Source organism: Natrix helvetica (genome assembly GCF_964273705.1).
Source record: "Natrix helvetica genome assembly, chromosome: 6".
NCBI lineage: Eukaryota > Metazoa > Chordata > Lepidosauria > Squamata > Natricidae > Natrix > Natrix helvetica.
The window spans coordinates 36,614,180-36,641,409 of NC_138553.1; the positions used below are offsets into that span (position 1 = coordinate 36,614,180).

At 40.6% G+C, this 27,230-nt stretch overlaps 1 protein-coding gene across 1 annotated transcript in view; it reads right to left on the reverse strand.

Moving 5' to 3' along the window:
* The window catches only part of CFAP54 (cilia and flagella associated protein 54), a gene marked incomplete at its 5' end in the record, with an annotated part of 151,092 nt that overhangs the window by 102,763 nt on the left and 21,099 nt on the right, over positions 1-27,230 (reverse strand). The window contains 12 exons of the mRNA XM_081958765.1: positions 4,095-4,242; positions 4,998-5,140; positions 5,885-6,070; positions 6,953-7,045; positions 8,986-9,156; positions 14,871-14,992; positions 15,074-15,148; positions 20,580-20,724; positions 21,547-21,675; positions 23,055-23,119; positions 24,626-24,770; positions 26,820-26,954. Of these exons, the coding sequence (XP_081814891.1) occupies positions 4,095-4,242; positions 4,998-5,140; positions 5,885-6,070; positions 6,953-7,045; positions 8,986-9,156; positions 14,871-14,992; positions 15,074-15,148; positions 20,580-20,724; positions 21,547-21,675; positions 23,055-23,119; positions 24,626-24,770; positions 26,820-26,954 (1,557 nt within the window). The remainder of the gene's footprint in view (positions 1-4,094; positions 4,243-4,997; positions 5,141-5,884; positions 6,071-6,952; positions 7,046-8,985; positions 9,157-14,870; positions 14,993-15,073; positions 15,149-20,579; positions 20,725-21,546; positions 21,676-23,054; positions 23,120-24,625; positions 24,771-26,819; positions 26,955-27,230) is intronic.

Here is a 27,230-nt window from a genome sequence, read left to right on the forward strand (position 1 = left end):
ACAATGACTAATAAATGAAGGAAGGGAAATACCATCATTTTAACTTCTGCCCCTGCCCTTTTTCATGAAATAGGCAAACATTTAAACATAAAAATTACATAAGAGTTTGCAGATCAGAACACAATTTTTCACTCAGATGCCACAATCCTTCAACTATTATGATACACTTCTAAACTCAAAACATAAAGTTGTTTTTAAAAACAAAGAAGGAAAGAGTTGACTAAGAATAAATGGTGGGTTTTTTTTTAATTGCAGATGGTTATTTGACCAATGAAATTCATACTACAACCGTATTATATTTGTCACTAAATGTAGGGTATAAGGTCTATAAGGACAGGAATGAATTTGAATGTTCCATCATTTCTTTTCCTGCTTTTGTTTTCCAAATTAGTATTTTGAGGCAGGGATGTCCACAGTAAGGGTCAAATAAATCAACAACAACAACAACAACAACAATAATAATAATAATAATAATAATAATAATAATAATAATAATAATAAACTTTAATTTATAAACCGCACCCTTTCCTAAACAGGACTCGGGGCGGTGTACAGTCATATTAAAACAGTATGAATACAAAATATAGATATACTTAAATATACAAATAGGTAAACGGAGGAGGTAGGATATGGACTGTACAATATTTAAATTAAAATACAAATAAACATTAAAATTACCCTTAAAAACTACCCAATAAGATGTTTGCCAGGAGGTTAAAATGGGACTATAAATCAGTTAAGCCAGCTAATTGGAACAGGTGGGTCTTAAGCTTCTGTCGGAAGGAGCGGAGGTCGGTAGTAGTTCTAATATCGGGGGGGAGGTCATTCCAGAGGGTTGGGCCCATCACAGAGAAGGCTCTACTCCTGGGCGCCGCCCGTTGACACTGCTTAGTGGACGGCACCCGGAGGAGTCCGTCCCTGTGAGAGCGGATTGGTCGCAGAATCAAAATGAGAGTCATGACTATGCAATTGAAAACCATCTTTTTAGGTGAGCCATTTTGAATTTTTCTACCCTCCTGTTGATATCCTAGTTTTGGGTTATCAGGGAAACTAGAATTAAAGCTCTTGCAGGTTCAAACACTTTCATCTTCTGAGGTGCATAATATAAGTAATTAATGATATGCAATTCATTTTTAGTTCAAAGAATTTCAGATATGAAAATATTATGTTCCAAGTTCAAACAGCTGCTTTCAGTACAAAATCAGTAGTCTCGGTGATTGTGGAAGGGTTTCAAACATAAAGAAAGAGTGTTTGGCATTCAAAACAAGTCTTGTTTTGAACTCAAAATGCTTCCAAAATGATTAAAACAGACACATTTCACAAAATTGGGCATTCTAAATTCATTTGCTTTAAATTTGAAATGGCTACACACCCCTACAATTAAGGCTTACAAAAATTAGAATACCATCTGTCCAATAGGGAAATGCTTACTGGAAATGTGAGCGCATAAGGCAAAAACTGAACTGTATGTTATAATGGTTCAATTATAAAAAAGCTGAAACACAACTAATTTGCATGTGTTCATATATAAGGACATAACCATAAAAAAGTCTGCACTGAATATAAATTAAAGCCTATCTCGTAAGAATTTTGCTCCTACAGTGGTATTTCTGCATCCACACAATAGGTACAGGCAAGCATCATGCCTATAATATAGAGCAGGGCTGTCCAAACTTGGGAACTTTAAGACTTGTGGACTTTAACTCCCAGAATTCCCCAGCCAGGCTGGCTGGGGAATTCTGGGAGTTGAAGTCCACAAGTCTTAAAGTTCCCAAGTTTGGACACCCCTGATATAGAGGGTTATATATTATCATTGTGACTAGCAGTTCTCCCCTTCAAAATCAGTCTTCAAGGTAGGTCAAGTCAGAAAAGAGACACGACAATGATTATTAGAACTCTATCGTTGTAGAGTATAATAATACAGGTTTTATAAGAGTTCATTTAGTGACTGTCCGAAGTTACAACAGCAATGAAAATAAATTGTCTTATGACCATTTTTCACACTTATGACCATTACAGCATCCCAATGGTCACGTGATTTTACATTCAGATGCTTGACAACTGACTCATATTTATGACGGTTGCAGTGTTCAGGAGTCATTTTGCAACCTTCTCATAAGCAAGGTCAATGGAGAACCCAGATTCCTTTAACAACCATGTTACTAATTTAACAACTGCAGTGATTCATTTAACAAATGGGGCAAGAAAAGGTGTAAAACGGGACAAATTCACCTAACAAATTTTTCACTTAACAACATACATTTTGGGCTCAGTTCCAGTCTCTACACTGACTGATCTCTTTGTTTTATAAACCATGTCTCCAAAAAGACCACCCCCTGGAAAACCTGGCTTTGCTACTTCTGCACCGACATCTGCAACATCCAGTCCTGCCACACAGTCAAAGATTACAGAACTGATGCAACCTAAGAGTACAGAGATGGATTTGCAACAAATGCTCCAGCAACTCATACAGGGCCAGGAAGAAATTAAGAAACAATTAAAAGAAATGAAGGAAGAAATTAAAAAGAATCAAGTCCAAATTTATAAGAACTCACAGAGACTAGACCTTGTGGAGGGTGGGGTGGCGGAGGCGAGAGGGGGGGTAGAGGCTTTACAGAAGGGAAACAAAGAACTTGATATCCAACAAATGAAAACAGAGTTTGAGAGAATGTCCTTTTATCTTAGATTTCAAAATGTAATAGAAGCAGATGGGGAAAATATAAGGGACATTATGACTAATATTTTAGCTGAATACATACACAAAGATAAACAGCAGATGGAATGGGAGATAGATCTGGTTTATAGAGTGAATTCAGCATATGCCAGAACATACAATGTACCCAGGGAGGTTCATATTAAATTCCTTAGGAAAAGCACAAGAGATGAAATTCTGGGTGTACAAAGGGGGCAAACATTGACATATCATGACAGGGAGATAACCATCCTGAAGCAGATCCCCCAAAAAATTAGGGAGAAAAGGAAAAACTATTCGCAATTGGCGAATAAATTATACCAGAAGGGGGTGTGGTTTAGATGGTTGATGCCTGAAGGTATGCTGATATTCTGGGAGGAGACAAGAATCAGAATCAATACACCCATAGAGGCACAGGCCTTTATGGAAAAAAATAAAGCGAACCTAGAAAAAACAGAAGACACTACAATGGTCACACAAGACACGGGAGGGGCCGGAGCTCTGCCAGCGGGGGGTGAAGGGGCAACACCAAGAAAGCTCAGATCACAAAAATGAACAAGAAAACCACAATGTTATAAACAGACCGAAAGTAATAATGAAATTATATCTAGACTATATATCATAACTATATAAACTGATTGAAAACTATTTTTTCTAGAATTAATATGCTGATTTTTTATGATTATGTATTAATGTTTTATATTTAGATGTATCCTATGAGTTTGGAGGGAGGGGGCGTCTGCCACACTTGCAACTGCCAAAATTTGTAACCATTCCACTTACCCTTTTCCTTATAAATGTTTTAAAAAACCAATAAAACTTTTTGAAAAAAAAATTTGGGCTCAGTTGTGGTCATATGTTGAGGCCTGTCTGTAGAATCTTGAAAGCCTGACAACTTCCCTGTGTGCCACCTTATAACAGAATCAGAACAGGCTCAGATTTCTAAGGAAGAGTAAGCATCCTCTTCCTCACCATGGCTCAGTAGATGTTTTATTTAACCAGCCTTGCATTCCTTCTTGAAGATTAGCTCCATCCTCCTCTACATTCAGTTCCACGGAATGCATAAAAGTAAGCTGGCTCACTTCTCCTTAGTTGACTACAGAATGTTTCTAATCATAGTCATAAACATGTAGAATCATTCAAACCTTTGGGCAGGGCTAAGAAAATACAAACTTAGCAACTTCATAGCTTCAAAGCTCAAAATTATTTCTTTAAAATAGTATTAAAGCATACTATTTTTCATTAAGGTATCCTTTCAATAATGGAAAGCTAAATGTGAATTGCAAGATATTTGCCTTCTACCCAGCATATAATTCTGTAGATGAATTTTACTTGTGGTAAGAATATTAAGAGCAAGAAAAATAAGATCACATCAAAAAGACTAATGTTGCATAGCACATACTTGTCTTTTATACTTAAGCTCATTGAAACAAATAGAATCACAGAAGAGACCTCCTTCATTGACACTAATGTCACTGATGATAAAAATACTTCTCAGAAACATATATAAGAGGTTTGGAGATGCCTGTGGCAGAACTTCCAAATTTAGCCTACAAAAAGAAGAAAAACAACAAATCAAAGAACATAGCATTTATTTTGTGGATATTGTTGTTGTTTTAATGCTTTTTAGATTATTTAAATTGTTTTATAATTTTAGAACTGTAAGCTGCCCAGAGTCACTTGGTTGAGTTGGGCAGCTATGGAAATTGAAGGGAGGGAGGGATAGCATAAAAATGTAATAATAGCAGATAATGATTAAAACCAGCAGTTAACTGGCTGCAATACTTTAAAATGAAAGATAATTCTAACTCTATTATAACTGGCAAATCTTCTGGATGACAAGCTAATCACTAACATACTGCACTAGTACACATTTCTTTGCAATGTAACGTTGCCATTGTAAAAGATGATGATGACAATGACGAAGATGAGGATGAGGATGGCTGCTATCTATACAACTTTCATTGATCAATATTGTCCTATTACATGTGGTATCCACTGTTATACTGCAAGTTGTGAAATAATGACAGCACATGGTTTACCTATGTAGCTTTGATCAATTTCACTAGTCTTAACTTACTTGTTTTACAGGAACAGTATTTTTTAAAAAAACTACATTGTTCAAAACACAACCACTGAAGAAATGTGTCATTATTAAAATATGACTGTTTTTAAGACCCTATGTTTTGACAATTGTTTCTAGGTATTTAGAAACATTTGTCAAACAGTTTAAAAGTGAGACAGTGTTCACTATCAAAAATAATCATATAAACGGAATAATTTGAAAAACAGCTTTTTTAATTACCTGTTCTGCGGTACAGACAAAGTGTTGCTTACAGAAACTATAGTGACATCAGTAACAGGAGTACAAGGCACTGAGATAAAATAATCCCAGAGTGGTTGAAATGTTTTTTTGCATAATGCATAGTTTTCAATCTGAAAAGCAGACTAAAAATATAGTTACATTTTGAAATATCTTTTCTATGCTTATTTGAAATTATCATATATAATCAGTAAAGCTGATGAAAGCATCAATAAAATGATAATCACATTCTTAGCTTTATACAAACTAAAGCACAAGGTTCCTTAAAACAAAAGAGGAATTCTAGTTACTAAGATAGCAAGATGGACAGGTTCACAACCTATTTTGTATGCCTTACATTGGAACCTGTTGGAATGAAGGCAAGATGCGGCAATGGAATTAAATGAAGTCAGAAATCCTAGATTATAGTAAACTTGAATAAATCAGGGTTGGTAGGGATATCTCATAAACTAAATCTCGGGCCAGGAGGGAAGAATACAAGATATAAGATACAGATAAAGCAATGTAAAGAATGTTCAGCAGAATTGGCTGCTGAGAATTTTTCCTATAAATTTTTAAAAGCTGGGTAATTTCAATTCAGAATAATGCAAAAAATATATTAAAAATTTATACTTTATATAAAACTTGCAACAATATTTTAAAAATATTAAAAATACCAGATTTGCATTAAATTAGGATCACAAAAATATTAAAATAAATAGCGTCCTTTCCTTAACAGTAAAAATATAACTGAATTACTGAGGGGGGGGAATTAAAAATATTTTACTTTTTTGGGGGGGGAATCTTGTTTTTAGAGGATATGTGCTCTGAAATTGAGAGTCGGTTTACAGAAGAAATGGAGTTATCAAAGCAAAAGTATTATATGCTACCTGAATCAGGTATGTTCTGACAATAGCAATAGATAGAGGAGGATAGGCAAGAATTGGTTTAGTTGTTTCTCCAATGCTATCACCAATAATTTTTCCATCTGAGTCATAGGCTGCAACTGCAAATACATAATTTTGATTGGCCTCTAAGCCTTGTACTTCCAAGACACAAGTTTCATCAGCTGGTATCTGATAATAAAAAAATTATTTGTTAAGATAAAAATAAAAAACATAACAATATCAAAATAATGTTAATACCAAAGTTTTATATTTATTATGCTTTATGCTATTCCTTTGACAAAAGCCTCAAAACAAATGCACTCTCAAATGTTTTAAAACTAAAACCAAGGTAAACATCCATACTCTAGATGGGCATACTTTTTTCCCCATTTTAAATTTTTAATTCTCTATTATTATATTAATTAAGCTGATGCTACTCAATTAGTCCTCAATTTACAACCAAAATTGAGACTGGAACTTCTGTCAGTAAGTGAGAAGAAAATGATTTTAAGGTGGCCTCATTTATATACAAAAGTCAATTTTCAGATCACTTGATTTTTTAAGGTTCTCAAACCACTGCTCATGCCTAGCAATAGAAAGCAAGAAAACTCAGACAAACTAAGACCTTGATCGTTACTAAAGACATAATGTCAGGGTTCCAAATAGCATCCAAAAGTAAATCAGAGTCCAAGGCAAAGTATTGCTCAAAGTTCCAATTTATTGAGAGAGCCATGTTGGCACATCTGGGAAAACCCAAATCTGAAAGCTTCCCAATTTCCCCACCTAATTGAAAGTTCAAGATCTTGCCCCCACACCCATAAGTCCATCATATGGTCAAATCTCCCACTGCCATGCTGGCAGTTCCACCCATCCAATTCCAGTCAGGTGCAGAGGTGCAGACAAAGGATGACCTTGGCTTTCTAGAAAGAATTTTGTTGTGGCTACATAGTATGTGAATCCTTACAATCCCCCCTCCCGTTTTTCCACAACAGAAAATGCATAGCAGAATACTAGAAAGTAGGGCAGATCAAAGACTCAAAAGAAAAGATGGCTGCAGGCCTGACACATTACCGCTTCTGCCGTGTTCTTCAGACTGTAATTATTTAACCGAGCTTTTGGATTGCTTCCTTCTGCTACACACCCAAAAATGCTGTACCAAAATACCTTAAAACACAAAAACAAATACATAACTGTTCTTAGTTATACAGCTAAAATTCGGCATATATTTAAAAACTGTCTAAATTAATGGTTTCAGAGTCATAGCTCATGGGTGATATGTGATCCTCCAGCTCATTTTATGTACATAGCTTGACAGAATTTGGGAAGTAGTTTAACAATTCCCGAGCAAACACTAAAGTGAACAATGACTCTGTGACTATAAGACGGGTTATGAGGTGGCTTCATCCCTACTTTCACCCCTCAGAGATATTAAAATAGCTGGGTATTGTGGCCCAGCAGGAGCTGTTGGAGTTGCCACCAGACTCCAACAGCGAGGGTCCCTCTGAGTCGGCTCAGGAGGATGTGGAGGACCCTGGACAGGGTTCCAACTCTGAGCAGGGCGCAGAGAGGCTGGTTGGCCAACAGGAGGCACCTGAGGCATGGAGCAGTGGTGAAAGCCAAAGGAAGGGGGCTCCTGATGTCATGCCTTGGAGCAGTGGGGAGGAGTCACAGGACAGTGAGTCAGACATCAGCAGTGAGCTATTAGATGCTCGTTACCAGCGTGCTACCCGGCGTAAGGAGCAATTGAGCAATTACAGGAGGTAATTGCTCTCAGCTGCTGATCATTAGACTCCTCTCCAGACTATAAAGGGACTGCTTGTGGACACACCCTTTGCAGGAATCAACTGATCATTGGAGTTGGAGAAGCTCAGATCTGTGTCATACTTTGGCAGGCTGGATTGCTGCCAAAGGGTTTACCTGGATTGCTGCCAATCTGTTCCCTGGACCTTGGCAGGCAGGAGTGCTGCTAAGGTGATTATCTGGAGCTTGGTAGCTGGATTGCTGCCAAGGGGTGTCGCTGTAGCTGGATTGCTGCCCAGAGTGTTATCTTGACCTTGGCAGGCTGGATTGCTGCCAAGGTTGAACCTGTATGTCAATAAACATCTGGAAGAAACTTTGTGTCGGAGTGACTTGGTATACCAGAGCGAGGGGGGGTCAGGACAGCTAGGTCTGGAAAATTCTTCCTTTGCCACCATTGCAGATCTTCCATGCTCTCTGCTCAGGCAACAAACTGGCAGGAGTTGGACTAATGGTGCAGCACACACCTGGGGAACAGCTGCCCTTAGCCTCTCCTTGCCAGGTGCGGAGCTGTACTTCTCACTCTTTCGAAGTGAGCTTGTTCCGATTCTTAAGCTTAATGTAAAGCTATGCCATTAGAAATGATACCGGTAATTGTCCAAAACCGCACACTCCTTTTAATCACAATAACTATTTAAATACAAATTGAACCACCAAAATGTTATTTTTATACTTTAATACTTTACAACTTCAATTAAAATATATTTCATTTTCCAAAAATTGCTGCGTTTTCACAATATGTATATATGTAATTTTTAAAATCCTGTTGAAAGCACATTGAAAAATGATTATATTCTACCATCTAGTGGCACTTGGTTTACATTTTGTTTTTGTTTTTTTGTTTTTTTTTAAAATGTGCAAAAATATCAAACTACAGTATGGGAGCAATAATGTTGTTCTTTTAATATTTAATGAGAACAAAAAACATCATATATTGTAAGTGTAAAATGTTTCAATATTGGATGAAGATCTTGTAGTGTATATAAAAATTCTAACAATATTGTCTCCAGAAGTTGCCTCCAGAAGTTGTGAATGCTCCAACACTGGAAGTTTTTAAGATGTTGGATAACCATTTGTCTGAAGTGGTGTAGGGCTTCCTGCCTTACCAGGGGGTTGGACTAGAAGACCTCCAAGGTCCCTTCCAACTCTGTTATTCGATTCTACTGTGTTTACAGCATTCAAAATATTTGTCTATATAATGAAGGCATGTCCCACTCTAGAATAGAACAAATTGATGACATACTATACATTAAATCACAAGAGTGCTCCTCCCTCTCTCCTCCCCAGCAAAAAAATAAATAAATTACCTTCACATCTGAAGCAAATGGTGCTGGCTTAAATGCCATGGAACAATTTGTCCTAAAAAGAAGTATTGGAGGTGGTGGAACTTTGCTTTTCGTGCTATTTGTATGATTTAATAAAGTGGCATTTAATGTATTTTGTTCAATTTCAGTTTTCTGAATTAGAATATATGCTTCCTAGAATTTAAGCACAAATCCCAAGAAAGTAATTATTTCATTTAAATTTCTTTCATATGCAAAGTATAAAAGAAAAAACCAATTAAAGCCAAGGACAGTTTAGTAGACAGTATTAGAATTATTGCATTATTTTTCAAATGATCAGTTATTTACATTCCTGCAAGACACAATATCTTCTAGTTTGTTGCTGTGCTTTTGGTTTTATTTTTGTAAGATTTATAATTTATTAACAAATCCAGAAGTTCATTCAGTTTTCCAGAACTAAAATGTTGTTCTTTCTTTCCAGTTACAGTTCGGTTCCTTCTCTTTTAATACCCTACTTATTTATGATGCTTAATTTATATCAGTGGTTCTTAACCTGGGTGATATCGCCCCCCTGGGGGCAATTTCATTTTTCAGGGGGGGTGGAACAAAAAGGGGCGACGTGGGGGTGAAGGACCGGAAGGGGGGGCGATATGGGGGTGAAGGAGCGAGAAGTTTTGGGGACACTTTTGAGACTGTTTTTGTACAGTGAACAGATGTATATCTGTCGTACAAAAACATCAGATTGCTTGCTATTAGTGGATTGAACTGTGTTTTAAAATGTTCCTCCAGCTAGCTTCAGTACAGAACACCGTACATATGTGAATACGCATCGCACATCTGCATGCGCGTTGCGCAGCAGCCTCTATCACTCTACCCATACAGTGGCACGCCATTGCCCAGAATGGGCAGTGATGGAGGGGTGAGCGCTTCTTTCAAAACATTGCATGCTGAGTGGCTCTCCCCTGTCATGTCAGCTGTAATGTCAACGTAACTGTTGAAACTAGGTTTAGCAACGTCCACATGTGTTTTATAGTGTTCCAGTGTAGTCGAAAATTTAATTTGCAGTTAGTGCCTTTCATTTCGAAGACCTCTAAACATGGCCGAGAAGAGGAAGTGTCGCCAATATTTGACAGAATACCTAAAATTGGGATTCATTCCATCTCCTTCTAATGTACAGCTTCTGTTTTGTCTTCTTTGTGAGAAAACATTTTTCAAATGAAGCGATGAAGCCTTCCCGACTGAAAGACCATTTGGTAAGAATTCATTCAGATAAAGCCGACAAACCGGTATCGTTTTTTCAATACTTAAAGGCCACATTTGAGGGTCGCAGCACTGTTGAGAAGTTATTTGGAAAATCGTCACTCAACGCCGACAATAGCTCATTTGTTCCTATGAAGTATCTTTGTTGATAGCAAAATGTGGCAAACCTCACATTATCGGAGAAACACTGATTTTACCAGCAGTGAAACAGATTGTTGCCACCATGTTGGGGCCCAGCGCAAGCAATTTCACGCAATCGATTCCTTTGAGCAATGACACCGTATCAAAAAGAATTGATGAAATGGCTGATTGACACCTTGAAAAGTACAGAATTCGTGATACAGATTGATGAGTCAACGATTCGTGAAAATGAAGCCTTGTTATTGGCTTATGTCCATTTCATCAACTGAAATGAAGAAATCGGGGAAGAACTGTTATTTGCTCAAAGTTTAGCCACCGACACAAAAGGTTCTTCAATATTTAAAAAGGTTGAAGAGTTTTTTAATGAGAAAAACATCCCTTTGACAAACGTCGAGCCATGTGCAACTGATAGAGCTGCATCCATGGTTGGACGATATCGCGGATTTCAAGCTCATCTAAAATAAGTTGTACCTGGAGTTCTGACTGTCCATTGCGTTGTTCATAGTCAGCACCTTGTCTCAAAAAAATTGAGTTGCCGTTTGCCCGAATCTATACGTTACGTCATTTACGCTGTGAATAAAATTAAGTCGAATACCTTGAACAACCGACTTTTCACAAGCTTTGTGAAGAAAATGACGAGGAGTTTGAACGTCTCCTTTTGCACACCGAAGTAAGGTGGCTTTCAAAAGGAAAGTTTTTGCGGCGATTCCACAAACTTTTTGACACAGTTGTCGAATTTCTTGAATCCATTGATCCAAGTCTAAGAAGTTCTCTTGAACTTCGAAGTCTGGTTGTAGCTTATCTCGCTGATGTTTTTGACAAGCTGAATGAAGGAAACGTAAAGCTGCAAGGAGATAAAATCAATTTTCTTAAGGCCAAAGGAGTAATCTGCTCATTTATTTCCAAATTGGACCTCCTTGCAAGCAATATAAGTCGCCAGGAGCTATATCAGTTCCCAAACCTTGGTAATGAACGTCAACTCCAAGCAGAAGATTTGAATGTTTTTTGCTGCCATTTGAAGCAACTAAAAGGTGATATGGAAACCAGATTCTATGATCTGATAAATCTGGAAGTGCCCACTTGGGTGCTAAATCCTTTCATAGCAGACTTTGCACAACTTCATCCCAAATTGCAAGAGCCACTGACAGATCTGAAATACGACTGTGAAGCCCAATCACATTTTCAGAGTTACGGCTGCGAAGATTTTTGGGTGAAAATGAGGAACACTTACCCAATATTGTGGGAGGAAGTTAAGTTGCTTCTTTTAGCCTTTCCTTCCACTTACTTAGTGGAGAGGGGCTTCAGCGCCGTCCAACAGATCCTTTCTAAGTCAAGGAACATGTTGAAGATCACTGAGCGCAGCGATTTAAGAATGAGATTTTGTTAATTTTGTTAAATGGTTCCAGACATCAAGAAATTGGCATCAGTTCACCAAGCACAAGGCAGCCATTGATGTTCTTTGCTTTTTGTGTACATACATTTTCTTTGTTAATAATTGTCTCAGCTCTTATCGTTGTATTTGCTTGCATTTGATTTCATGTTCCAGTTTAAGTTTTCGGCTTCATTTTCGAATTCTTGTTGTGCTCTATAAAACATTTTGTGTCTCTCTTTCTATTGTACTTTTTTAGCGTGCACTCCAGTTCGATATTATATTTTCTCTGTTTTATGGTTTCAATTTTTTTTTGTTCTGCTCTTCGTGTAAATGTTTTGTGTAGATATATATATATATTTCTTCAGTTTAAGGCATTAAATTTGTCACTCTGATTTTTGTTGCTTTCCTTCTGTAAAAAATTTCTTTATGTCTTTTTAATCCTTTTTACAGTGTGCATGAATATATATTTTCCTCGAATCTTAATTTATTTTCAGAGTTTTCGTCTTGAAATTCTTAGTTCCTGCATTGGTTTGTTCTTATGCCCCTTTTATATTTCTTTTTGCGTCTTAAAATTCACTTGTAATTAAATTATTAAATGTTACTGGTTTTTTCGGGCATTTCATTTTCTTGCAATTGAATTTTGTTTTCAGTGGTCATTGCATTTAAGTATCTTGAATAAATAAGATAATAATGAAATACTTTACTTTACTTTACTTTAATTGGATTTGTTAACCGCTCCCTCTCCCCTAGGGGACTCGGGGCGGTGTACAGACAGAATAAAAACATTATAAAAAACATTATATACAGCAAATTACAAAACCCCATAAAAACAAATTAAACATAAGTCTGTACAATAATGCCTAGATTAATTAATGATTAAAACCAAATTAAAATACCCCAATTTAAAATAACCAGTCAGGAAGATCAAGGGATTAGATCATGATTGCGATTGGGTCAGGCCAGCTAATTGGAACAGGTGGGTCTTGAGTTCCTTACGGAAGGAGCGGAGGTCAGTAATGATTCTAATGTCAGGGGGGAGGTCGTTCCAGAGGGTCGGGCCCATCACAGAGAAGGCCCTACTCCTGGGCGTCGCCCGCTGGCATTGTTTAGCGGACGGCACCCGGAGGAGTCCCTCCCTGTGAGAGCGAATTGGTCGCAGGGATGTATGGGGTAGGATGCGATCCCGCAAATAACTAGGTCCTGAGCCATGGAGCGCTTTAAAGGTGAGAATCAACACCTTGAAACACACCCGAAAGGCCACAGGTAGCCAGTGCAGCTTGCGCAGGAGAGGTGTTACATGGGAGTACCTGGTACTCCCCATAATTGCCCGTGCGGCCGCATTCTGGACCAGCTGCAGCCTTCGAGTGCATCTCAAGGGGAGCCCCATGTAGAGAGCATTGCAGTAATCCAGGCGGGACGTCACCAGGGCGTGAGTGACTGTGCGAAGGGCGTCCCGGTCCATTAGGGGGCGCAATTGGCGCACCAGGCGAACCTGGTGGAAGGCCCCCCTAGCCACGGCCGTCACGTGGTCGTCCAGCGACAGCCGCGTGTCTAGGAGGACGCCCAAATTGCGCGCCCGGTCCACGGGGGCGAGTTGCTCACCCCCAATGGCCAGAGATGGAACCCACTGGCTGAACCGGGGTGCCGGTAACCACAGCCACTCCGTCTTGGAAGGGTTGAGCTTGAGTCTGTTGTCGCCCATCCAGACCCGTACGGCTTCCAGGCACCGGGACATCACCTCGACGGCTTCGTTGGGGTGGTTCGGGGTGGAGATGTATAACTGAGTATCATCAGCATATAGATGATACTCAACCCCGAAACCTCGAATGATCTCACCCAGCGGCTTCATGTATGTGTTGAACAGGAGAGATGAGAGGACCGAACCCTGTGGCACCCCACAAGTGAGTGGCCTCAGGGTCGACCTCTGCTCCCCTGCCAACACACATTGCGTCCGTCCGGAGAGGTAGGAGGAGAACCGCCGCAGAACGGTGCCCCTCACTCCCAATCCCTCCAGCCAACGCAACAGGATACCATGGTCGATGATATCGAAAGCTGCTGAGAGATCTAATAGGACTAGGATGGAGGAACAACCCCCATCCTTAGCCCTCGAGAGATCATCCACCAACACGACCAAAGCCGTCTCCGTGCTGTGACCGGTCCGGAACCCGGACTGGCGCGGGTCTAGATAGTCAATTTCCTCCAGGTGACGAGGGAACTGTTGCGCCACCACACTCTCTACAACCTTCAATAAGAAGGGAAGGTTGGAGACAGGACAATAATTGGCAAGCTCTGATGGGTCCAGGGAAGGCTTCTTAAGTAGGGGCCTCACCACCGCCTCTTTCAAGACAGCTGGCAAGGACCCCTCCCTCAATGAAGCAATACATGTATCACGAAGTTTGGGAGTAAAATGATGGGTGGCATCAGAATTTTTCACACAGTTGAGATATGGGAAAAAGACTTGAAATAAATTATTTGCATTGATATGTCCTGATGACAATTTTAAAGAAAACAAAAAATGTGTTTGCATAAATTGAAGAATTATTTCTCTGTGTTGTGATTAAGAGGTTATGTTGGGGGAGGGAGGCGATGATAACTTCCTCAATGGATCAAGGAGGCGATTCTTTCAAAAAGGTTTAAGGACCACTGATTTATATCACTGAATTTCTGCCTGTATTTTTCGAAGTATTAGAAAACAGTGTACATGTCACCCTGGGCCTAGCTTGCAAGGGGCTTCTGAATTTCTGAATAGGTAACCTGCAGACCTACAGGGCTTAAGGCACAATTCTGTCCCTACCCTCTACTCATTAGAATTAGCCTATAAATCACTATCCCTGCTTTATAGTAATGTAATAATTCAGCTTTCATTTACAGTAATAAAAAGGATTTCATTATTAAGTGCCTTTGCCTAGATTTGTAGGTTATTTTTATTTTACTTTTAAAAGTACTTCTATATTGCTTTTTGATACAGAAAATTCTTGAGTAATATCTGTTATTAAAAGAATTGCTATGACAATTTTCAGGAATGTTAGTTTGTATGGAATCTACAACTCATAAATACTGCTCCAATAAATAATTATATGAAAGAAAAATATAAATACACATCACATTTACTTAAATTACAATATAATTTATATACCTCCAGAAGCTGATTTGCAGAATAACAATCTAATCTTTCTGGAAGCATCAACGTAGCTTTCTGCATCAAATAGAGAGCTCTGGATAATTTATTCTTTTTTATTTTCTCCATTATCTCCAATTCTATAAAAACAAATTTTTGAAAGTTAATACAATTTCTTCATATAAAGTTTGATTCTGTTGGCTATTTTTACAAGTACGTACCTGTTAGGCATTTTAACTGGTTTACATTCCTTGCAAGACCCTTGGCTTTTGGACTTTTGTCACCATTTTGAGTGTCTAAAAAAAGCATAAATGTGTGTGTGTACATATTATATGGTCTACAATTATATAGAAACACAGAAGAAGTAACATTTGTACAAGGGTTCCTTGCTTAATCACCACTGGTTCAACAACCACTTGAACTTGGGATTGTACCAGTGGTGGGTTCCGGATCCCGTTCCAACCGGTACAGTTGGAACGAGCCTGCCGGCATCCACATGGACGCACCCAGCACGCGCATGCATCTTAGCGCCTCCACGATGCTCCAGCTGGTCAGCGGAGCGTCACACAGGCGCTGAACGTGCCATGTGCATGCATGGAAGCACCGAAGACTTAAAAGACCGGTAAGGAGCTCAGGCGGGCGGGGTGTACTGCCTGCAACCCACCACTGGATTGTACTGAACAAATGGTACTGATGACTGGTTCTTGAAGTTCCAGCCATCACAGTCTCTCTGTGGTCATGTGACTGCAATCTGAGCACTCAGGGCCCAGTTCACTATTACACCATTGTAAACGCCTGCTGTCACATGATCACCATTTGCAACCTTCTTTGCCAGTTTCCTCCAAGCAAAGTCAATGAGGAAGCCAGAAAATCATAATGGGCGACCACATGAAGTCCTCATTTAACAACTTACTGTGATTTGCTTAAAGGCAGCAAACAGGAAGTGCCAGAACTGCCATGATTAAGCTTTATGACATATTGGAAATTCTGGTCCCAATTGCTGTTGTTAACTGAGGGTTATCTGTATATTTTTATTAAGTGTTGCCTTTGGCTTTCTGATTCCACCCTAAGTTTTGGAATATTTCCCTTCTGATTTTTCTTTCAAGTAGAAGCCACAGCTTTCAAATGCAGTTTCTTTTATATGCCCTCAAAACAGATCTAGCTGATTATTCAAAATGCTTTTTTAAATAATATCTAATATCAATAGATAATAATCTAATATAAAGATTGTTTTTTTAAATCAGAGATTTGATTATTTGAGGATAGGTACCAAACATCTGTGCTTCTCAAACTATAACCCTGAAGTAATGAAGGAACCAAGTCTGCTCAAATGTCAAATAAATGCTTAGGTTGTATAGAATTTTTTCAGAAGAACTGCAAAATAGACTTTTTTTACTATCAATGTACTGTGATTATCACAAAACATCAATGACGTGGATGAACTGAAAATAGTGAAACTTTGTCCCTTTTTTTAAACAGGATTTGATGATTGTTCTGGAGCTAACTCATATACTGCAAAGCACAGTAAAATATAGCCCTGCTATATTAACAATTACATGACATAAATATACAATGGTTCCTTAAATGGTAGGTAACATGGTTTGGCTGTCCATCAAGACTCTCTTTTCTTTCATTTTTCAAATTATTTTATATTTCTTTTTCAATATTTATCTGGTTTATATTTATAACTGGATTTTATTCTTAGTCAAGAAAGGAGAATCATTAATAATCTGAACCCATGCTTGGTGGTCACTGGTCCAGCTTTAACTATTTATCTGTCCTAACTGCTTTCTCTGCTTCTCTGTCCTAGTTTTCTTAAAATAGTTACACTACTACCCTGATGGATTGATTGTCTCATATACCCCAAATAACTGTAGGACCCCTCCTAATGGCAGGTTTTTGGACACATATAAAGAAAAGTCTGCTGTTTCACTGGAGTACATACTTGTATCTTCCAGTGTACCTTACTGCCCATTTTTTTCCTCCCCTTTGCTAGGCAGATATTCCTTCCATCAAAGACACATCTTGTTCTTCACATCAACTTATTTCCAACCTAGAAATATCCAGCCACTTCCTCAACTCTGATGCTATTCTCTACCCAACTCTGTTCACTGACCACATATTTTTTTGGATAAAAAGGCTGCAATTGAACAATATGGGCATTTTGATTACATATAGTCAGAAAAAAATGTGATTGGTCTCCATTATTCAGCTAGATTTGTATATAAAATGCACAGAAGCATCTTTATAAAAGAAAAAAGACAATATAATTAATTTCAGACTTATAAACATTAAGCAACAGTGGCCATGTTAGCAAGTAATAATAATAATAATAATAATAATAAGTTTGAATTTATTAGCCGCTCCCTTTCCAAGTAGGACTCGGGGCGGCGTACAATGGGGCATATAAAACACAGAAAATATATAAAAACACATAGGCATACATACAGAACATACATACAGATACACAAACACGGACTCGAACTCGGAGGAGGTAGACAATTTACATCATATAGACAGTTGAAAAAACCCGCATTAAGATACCCCAATTATAAAAACCCCATATAGAATTAAAATTTAACGTTTAAAATACAATTTAAAACCAGTTAGGAGGAATAAGAATAATTACGATTGAGCCAGGCCAGATAATTGAAAGAGGTGGGTCTTCAGCTGTACACGGAAGGAGCGGAGATCGGAAGTAATCCTGATGTCACGGGGGAGGTCATTCCACAGGGCTGGGCCCACCACAGAGAAGGCTCTGCTCCTGGGTGTCGCCCCCCGGCACTGTTTGGCGGACGGCACCCGGAGAAGTCCCTCTCTGTGTGAGCGAATTGGTCGTAGGGATGTGTGAGGCAGGATGCGATCCTGCATATAACTAGGCCCTGTGCCATGGAGCGCTTTAAAGATCATAATCAAAACCTTGAAACGCACTCGGTAGACCACAGGAAGCCAGTGCAGCTCGCGCAGGAGAGGTGTTACAGGGGAGTATCTAGTCCTCCCCATAATCACCCGCGCGGCCGCGTTCTGGACCAACTGTAGTCTCCGAGTGCATCTCAAGGGAAGCCCCATGTAGAGAGCATTGCAGTAATCCAGGCGAGACGTCACTAGCGCATGGGTGACTGTGCGTAGGGCATCCCGGTCCAATAAGGGGCGCAATTGGCGCATCAGGCGAACCTGATGGAACGCCCCCCTTGCCACGGCTGTTACATGGTTATCCATGGACAGCCGGGCATCCAGGAGGACGCCCAAATTGCGCACCTGTTCCATGGGGGCTAGTTGGACGCCCCCGATGGCCAGAGATGGAAGCACCTGGTTGAACCGGGAGGCCGGAAGCCACAGCCACTCCGTCTTGGAAGGGTTGAGTTTTAGTCGGTTGCCATCCATCCAGACCCGTACGGCCTCCAGACACCGGGACATCATTTCGACGGCCTCATTGGGGTGGTTCGGAGTGGAGATGTATAGCTGAGTATCATCAGCATACAGATGATATCCCACTCCAAAACCACGGATGATCTCGCCCAGCGGTTTCATATATGTGTTGAACAGGAGAGGCGAGAGCACCGATCCCTGTGGCACTCCACATGTGAGTGGCCTCCGGGTCGAACTCTGCTCCCCTGTCAACACACGTTGCGTCCGACCAGAGAGGTAGGAGCCAAACCACCGTAAAACGGTGCCTCTGACTCCCAGCCCCTCTAGCCGGTGCAACAGGATACCATGGTCGATGGTATCGAACGCCGCCGAGAGATCTAATAGGACCAGGATAGAGGAACAACCCCTATCTCTGGCCCTCCAGAGATCATCAACCAATGCGACCAAGGCCGTCTCCGTGCTGTGACCGGGTCGGAAGCCGGACTGGCGCGGGTCTAGATAATCATTTTCCTCCAGGTGACGTGGGAACTGCTGTGCTACCACACTCTCTACAACCTTCGCCAAAAAAGGAAGGTTGGAGACTGGACGATAATTGGCTAGGTCCGTTGGGTCCAGGGAAGGCTTCTTGAGCAGGGGCCTCACCACCGCCTCTTTCAAGGCGGCCGGTAGAGACCCCTCACCCAGCGAGGCGTTCACCAGGCCCAGGAGCCAGTCACGCGTGACCTCCCAGGATGCCAGTACAAGCCAGGAGGGACACGGGTCCAATAAACATGTGGTGGGTCGCAGACGTCCACGCAACCTGTCCAAATCCTCGATGGCAACCGAGTCAAACTCCTCCCAAAGCGGTCCCTCAAGACTCGCAACGGGCGTCTCTACTGAACCACTGAAAGGGGTCCATCCCATCCGGATTTGAGCGACTTTGTCCTGTAGATAATTCCCAAACTCCTCTGCTCTACCCTGTAAAGGGGCTTCCCGTGGTCTCTCAAACAAGAGGGAACGGGTCACCCGAAACAGGGCGGCAGGGCGGTTATCTGCAGACGCAATAAGAGCAGCGCAATGTTGACGTTTGGCCGCTCTTAGTGCCACAAGGTACGTCTTCAAATATGCTCGTGCCTGTGCTCGGTCAAATTCGGAACGGGAGGATCTCCAACGACTCTCTAGGCGTCTCTTGTGGCGTTTCATCACCCTTAGCTCCTCGGTAAACCAAGGTGCCAGGGTGGTTCTTCGTCGCAGGAGAGGCCGCAAAGGCGCCACCCGGTCTAGGGCCCCGGTAGCCGCACTATTCCATGCGACTACCAGGTCCTCTACTCGGGGGCGGGTCAGGTCCACAGGAGGTGGCCCAAGTTCCGTCTGGAACCTATCCGGTTCCATCAGGCGCTTGGGGCGGAACCATCTAATACCTTCCAGTTCCGCCTCCTCGCGGCGGGGGGTAGCACCAGGGAAGTCCAGCCGGAGAAGTGAGTGATCCGACCATGACAGGGGAATAGTGTCTAGATCCCCTATTCCCAGATCACTCATCCACTGGCCAGAGACAAAGACAAGGTCCAGCGTGTGGCCTCCCTCGTGAGTAGGGCCCTGAATTAACTGGGTCAGGTCCATGGCTGTCATGGAAGCCATGAACTCCCGAACCCCCTCAGACGCTTCTCCCATCGACGGCAGATTAAAATCCCCCATCACTAAAAGTTTGGGGGTCTCAACCGCCACCGATGAGATCAGCTCGAGGAGTTCAGGCAGGGCCGCTGACGTATAGCGAGGAGCCAGGTATACTATCAGCAGGCCCAACTGCCTCCCTGGGCCCCATCTCACGACAAGGGACTCACACCCGGATGTCTGTGGCACAGTGAACTCTCTCGGCTCTAAGTCTTCCCGGATAATCACTGCTACCCCACCGCCCCTTCCCTGGGCCCGAGGCTGGTGAAATGCTCGATAACCTGGTGGGCACATTTCCACGAGGGGAAGACCTCCCTCGTGGCCCAACCAGGTCTCGGTTATTCCTGCGAGGTCCGGCTCCCCCTCCAAAATTAGATCGTGGATGAGGGGGGCCTTATTGACAACGGACCTCGCGTTGCATAACAGCAGTCTGCAATATGTGGCATAAGCAAAGCAAATATTTATCTGGATAGAAAAATATCATTTTTTACAACTTTATCCTGGAAATACATTAATACTATTCACTGAGAATAGTACCATGATAAAAATAATCTGGATCCATAATAAAAAAGTAATAAAGACATAATAAATAAATACTAAACATTTCAAAAGTTATATTTTCATCTTTGTGAAACATAATAAAATTGGAATGGTCCTCCATTATGAAATATGAAATTCCCCAAAAGTTTTTAGATCACCTTTACCTACCTTGAGTTGCAATAAGTAGTTTAACTGCTAATCGGTGCTGAGCCTGAATAAGTTCAACGTGTAGATCCATAATAAAATTGCTTCCTATTGGTGATCTTTCATTATCAGATGATAACGTTTTATTCACAACCTGATCTTCTGTAATCTGATTGGAAAAAACAATTGCCAATTCGTCTTTATATATTTTAGGAAGCATTTTTTCAAAATGGCTATTTCAGCTTTATTTTGGAATATTTTACTAGTTCTATTAAAACAATTAAAATCAAGAGTAATAATTAGTATAACACAAATCACAAGTATGAATAAAAACAAATCATAAAGGGTTTTTTGGGGGGGAGTGACGCCCACAAAAGACAACAGAAAAAAATATTTTCTAACTCAGAAATAAGTTAGTCATCATAAATACCCTATTTCTTTAAATATACTGTTCCAAGAATAATTAGAAGGGTTAGATTTTTTTTTAAAACCCCGAGGTTTCAATTTCAGCTTTATTCTTAATTTTTGTAATAATGCTGTGTGTTTCTTTTCAGTACTTTTTTTTTAGTAGGACAATGATTAACTATGTTTTAGATTGTTGTCTTGCTGAAATATCCAACTTGTTTTCAGCTTCCTCACTGGCTAGGGGAAATTAGCTGGTAGGATATGTTGGTATTTAATTGGATCCATTGCTTATTCCACTTGCAAGTACATTTCCTGTCCTATCCTATCGGCTACTACATAATCCCAAAGCAAAAAGAGCTAACCATGTTTAATTAGTTTCTTCAAATGCTTATCCTTTTTCTCCAAATATAAATTTGTGTTTCATCAATTGATCATGGTTTTCTCGACTGTACTTTCTGATAAGGTGAAGAAAAAAGTGTCCTTCTGACTATTGCTGCCAAAACTATAAGTAATTTGTGGACAATTGCTCCAGAGGCAGTTACGTTTTTAGCTAACCTGCAGAGATCTGTTACTTTGAACATCTTACCTTTTTACAATAATTATCAAGCACGGATGTTCCATCAGGTAAAACTGTTAGTACATGAGCTTGATTAATTGCTATAATTGCTCGGTCAATATACTCATAAGCCAAAAGTAATTGTTCTTGGGGAGGTTTCTGAAATATATCCATACATTTGATTAATAAAGACAAAAATGAGAGAAAGGCCATTAATTTTTGCTTCTAAGATTTTATTTTAAGGACTACAGAGACAACCAAGAGCAATAAAATGGCATCTATTATTTCTAGTTGTTCATTTAGGGAAATTGGGAAACTCTAAGTCTTAAGCAAAAGAAATACATTCTGAGCAGCACCACTATATTAAATACAGATGAGTTAGTTAAAAATTCCAGTGGAGCCGAGTTAACAACCTCAAGGTAAATTGATATGCTTAAAAGACTTTCTTTCTCGACAAGGACACATAACATTTTAAAAAGAGTGAGAGACAAGGTAGGAGGTGTGAATGCATGGGGTCCTCCCTAATCGGTCAGTGGCAGAGACCAGTTATTAAGGAGGGCACATTGTAGGAATGAGGAGGTATGAGGGTTCTGAGGAGTATGAGGGCTCTGGCTGGAGAGCTATTATTTAAGTGCCCCCTCCCCAGGAGTTTTCTCCTCACACTTTGCATTGATAGATTGACATATGAGGATAGCAGACTGATGAATGCCAGATTGGTTAACAAAAAGGCTCCGCCCCTCTTTATTTGTGACCTCTCTGGAGAGAACAAGTCAGAGACCTCACTGACACCAGAGGGTGGAGTTTTCCTCTCAAAAATATGTCTAGCCAAATTAAGACTCTGAGTCCAGCCAAGACCTAAGGGAATGTATATGCCCAATTATCAATGAATCATTGCACCCTGTTGACCCTGAGGAAGTGGACAGCGTCTTTGGAGCTATCAGTGCAACTATCTGCTTATTAACATTCTTGTTCCTCCTAGATGGTGAAAGCCTCCAAGACGGTGACATGCAGATGGGTCTAGGTAATGATTAATACTGCAAGAGGGGGTGTACCTGGCACCATTTAAGACTGAACTAGATTGGCTCAAATCAGATAAAGGTTCTTTTGTTCTTGTTTAATAGAAAATAATTCAATTTAAATTTTAGCTGTTCCAAAAGCTAGTCTTCTTAATAGTCATGCCACAGAATGAAAAGAATAAAATACGTCTATCTTCTTTCTTCCCCAATCACTGAAATAGAGGGCTATTACTGATTCAGCATGTGAAATTCTATAATCTGGGAATTTCTCTCTATTTTGGGTTTTACTTGAGTTAGAAAAAAAAGAGAGTGTAACTCTTTTCTTTGAAACTAACATTTCACATGCTGAATTCTTATTTCTGGACTAAAACACAGCTAGCTTTTCCAGTATTTAGTTATCTTCTCTTTTTTGGAATAAACTTTTTTTAATAACAGTTTTCACTTGGTACTGTATCAGTGGTTTTTCAAAATTATAAGCAATCTACAAATATTAATCTACGGTAGTTGTTAAGGGAAAAATACCTGTATTAATGAAGGAATGTTACTGGTGCAGTATTCTGAAAACAGAGAGTCATCTTCTGCTAAAACTGCAGTAAAGGATAAAGTAAAATAAAGATTTTTAACCGTAAATGAAATGTAGGCTACAATAGGCCTGTAGTCTCTCATAAAATACCTGTAGCTGGCTCTCAGTTGTAATTGAGTAACTCAGTAATTGAGATAGCAATAGCACTTTGAGTTATATACTGTTTCACAGTGCTTTACAGCCCTCTCTAAGCGGTTTACAGAGTCAGCATATTGCCCCCAACAATCTGGCTCCTCATTTTACTGACCTCGAAAGGATGGAAGGCTGAGTCAACCTTGAGTCTAGTGAGATTTGAACTGCCAAATTGCAGGCAGTCAGCAGACAGCAGAAGTAACCTGCAGTACTGCACTCTAACCACTGTGCCACCATAGAGATATTACATATGGTAGCCTAATGCCTACATATTTAAATTTTAAAATGTGTTTACTTTAGACTATTGCCTTGAAAAGAATCACTTCCCAGAAATTTTATTTCTGAGAACCTTTTCCAAGTAGCACTTTCAGCTCCATCATACTACAATTGTAAGTGATGTTCTTTGCCTCACTTGGTTTAAATGGCCCAAATTGATTATTGGAGCCAGTTAGCCTATTCTATTGGGGAATAGGGGGGGGGGGCATACTTGGTCTGCTGGAAAGGCTATCTAGAGCAAAGAGGTCATGGGAAGCAGACATGGATGTGTCACAACTTGTGTAATACTTTCATGACCAATATTCTAACAAGCCCCATCCTTGACAAGCATTGCAAGAGTTTGACACTGCTCAAACTCTTTGAGAGTACCAAACTGCTCACACATAGTGCACATATATTCTTCTATGGGATACAAAGCATCTGAGAAGACAACACACCAAGGGGAAGTGACCGTTCCTCATCAGGCATACAGGACATAAAGGAGAACAAGTCACTTCCTAATCAGGGAGCTGGCAGTTGCCTCTAGAGGTGCGGCTGGGTTTCAGAACACCTTGTGTGATTTGGGGAAAATAACAGCAGAAAAGGGAAGCAACAGACGTTTCTCATAACCCACAGTTTTCCCTGTGAACTTAGAAGGGGAGGCAGAGTCTGATGGGGAGAGTGACGTAATGGTATGTGGGAATGACTTTGGAAGAAGACAAGGCGATGCAGCTAAGGGAACAGACAGACAAAAGGCAGCTGAGCCTGCAGCAGGAATGTGGGCAGGGCAAGGGGCTCAGAAGAGGCCCTCTGTAATTTCTTGGGCTATAAAAGAGATGGGGGGAGGTACTTTCAAACATGCAAGATTCCATTTATGTACTTTTACAATAAAGTAGAATTAGCTCATCTAATTATATTTTCTGTCTGGTCTAACACATAAGACTGACACAAACAGATTGCAAGATATTATTATTAGCATACTGATGACATTTCATCCTATACTGGCAGATGGCATCTCCTAGCTTCTTCATATAGATGTTAAATAAAATAGGGTGAGTTTAATATTTTATAACACTACATAGCATTATTATGTGTTGTCAACTAAATTGTAAAAACCATGTACCTGGTATGTCTTCAGATGTGAAGTCTGCAATATTTTCCATCACTGATGTTAGCCTTAATGATACTTCAGCTATTAGTACAGGATTAGTGGTTCCAAGATTAATGGTGTGAATTACTTCATTAATTGCATAAAGAATGTGGAGCCACTAGGCAAATAAACAATATTAAAGCCAAGATTGTTAGAAATTTTTTATAGAATTTACAAATAGGAAATAAATACAGTTAGTCTTCACCTTACAATTCACTGAGTGACCGTTCAAAATTACAAAGGAACGGAAAAAACCGACTTATGACAGTTTTACAACTGTTGCAGCATTCTATAGTAACATGATCAAAATATGGATGCTTGGCAGCTGGCATGTATTTATGATGGTTACAATGTTCCAGGGTCATATGATCAACTCTTGTGACTTTCTGAAAAGTCACAATTGGGAAGCCAAGTCACTTAATAATTGTGTAGTTAACTTAATTGCAGTGTTTCACTTTACAATTGTGGCAAGAAAAGTCATAAAACTCACTTAACTATTGTCTTGCTTAGCAATGGAAATTTTGTGCTCGTGCTCAATGGTGGTCTTAAGTCAAGAAATTCCTGCATACACACATAAACAATGCATATACCAAGGTAATGTTGCTTACTCATAGTTTTTGGCCAGGCAATCAGTGAAATTACACATGCCTGTTCCCACTTACCCAAGGCAACTTTTCAAATTTACTAAAGCTAAGCAAAGGCTAGGAAGCTTGCCCATCAAATTTCAATTTAGTCAATAGTCAATTTAATATTTCTATCCCATAGTTTCTGCCATTTATCGAATCCTATTGCATATTCAAAGTTTTTAGCCCGCACAACTATTACTTCCTAAGGAACTCCTTCGTTAAACCAAGCTGAACTGTCCAGAACTGCTCTAGAGCATTTCTATGTTCCTGTAGTCTTCTACATGCTCAGCTTTTAGCTAATTACATATGGCCTCCTTGTCCTATATGGCATATCATAAGCAAATTGAACTTAATTTTACTTACAGAAATTATCCTAGTTATACTAGGCCAGTGCTTCTCAATTATTTTCTGTCATGCCCCCCCAGGAAGAAGAAAACATTTCGCGCCCCCCCCCCCCGCGCGACTGTAAATAGTCTAATTTGTCTATAAAATTGTTATAAGTACACCTCTGCATAACATAGCACACCGGTCTTTCCTCGACTCCCACCGTAGTCACATGCTTTCTTTCCTCTTTCCCTCTTACTTGTCTATCCTTCCTTCCACCCTCCCTTCCTCCTTCCCTTCCTTCCTGCCTCCCTTCCAGTTCCCTCCTTCCTCTTTCCCCCTGCCTGCCTGCCTTCTTTCCTCTTTCCCTATCCTCCTATCCTTCCTTTCTCCCTCCCTCCTTCCCTGCCTCCCTTCCAGTTCCATTCTTCCCTCCTTCCTTCTGCCTCCTTCCTGCCTGCTTGCCTTCTTTCCTCTTTCCCTCTTGCTTGTCTATCCTTACTCCCTCCTCCCTTTCTTCCCTCCCTCCCTGCCAGCAGCTCCTCCAGCATCCCAGCTGGAAGCAGCAGCACAACAGTCGCCGTTACCAGGGGCGAAGGGGTGGGGGTGGCAAGATCGGGCGACCGCCGCCCCTTTGTCCCTTCCCCAACAGCGGCTGTTGCGCTTCCGCTTCCAGACGGAATGTTGGCGGTGGAGCTGCTGGCGGGGAGGCGAGCTACCTGCATAAAGACGCCACCGAGGGCATGGCAGAATATATCCCGGCTTGAAGTGGCAGCGCTGGGGACTGCTCAGAGACTCATCAGAGCCGCGGGCTGGAGCTGTGCAAAAAGTCTGCTTGGGCTGGGGGGGGGAGGGAGGGAAGCCTGGGACAGCCATGCTTCCCTCCCTCCCACCCCCGCCCGAGCAGGCTTCTTGCACAGATCCAGCCCGCGGCTCTGATGAGTCTCTGAGCAGTCCCCAGCGCTGCCACTTCAAGCCGGGATATATTATGCCTCGCCCACGCCGCCGCCGTTGCACCCAGATGGAAAGGGAGCCTTCGCGCCCCCCTTTACGGAGCCTCGCGCCCCCCCAGGGGGGCGCGCCCCACTATTTGAGAACCGCTGTACTAGGCAGAGTTTAACTAGCAAATACCTACTTCAAAATCAATAAGTTAGCTGATTATATGTATGTAGCTTCATATTGATCTGCAAGTTTAGAACTTTATGATGAAAGATTACCTTGGGTGTTTGGTATTTATGAATGAACTTTAAGAAGTTACTTCCACTCATCTGGATCTTTTGAATTCCCACTTTACACTTTTGCCACAAAAACATAGTTGCATCAATTATCATTTCTCTGGCTGGCAGGTGAACCTGAAGGATAAATATTTTTCAAATGCTCCTTAACAAATAGTTGTCCAATACTTTTCTATTCGATAAGTTACTTTTCTCCAAACGCCTGGTTCTCGTTATTCCTTCAGTAATACACATCCCTCACAAAGTACTTATTTACAATGTGCAATTTTTAAAATGTGCAAAAACATCAGAAATCAAAACTATACTTCGATAAAAGTATTCGGCATTTTATTGATTCATATTATGATTTTGTAATATCATATACCAGGGGTGTCCAAACTTGGGAACTTTAAG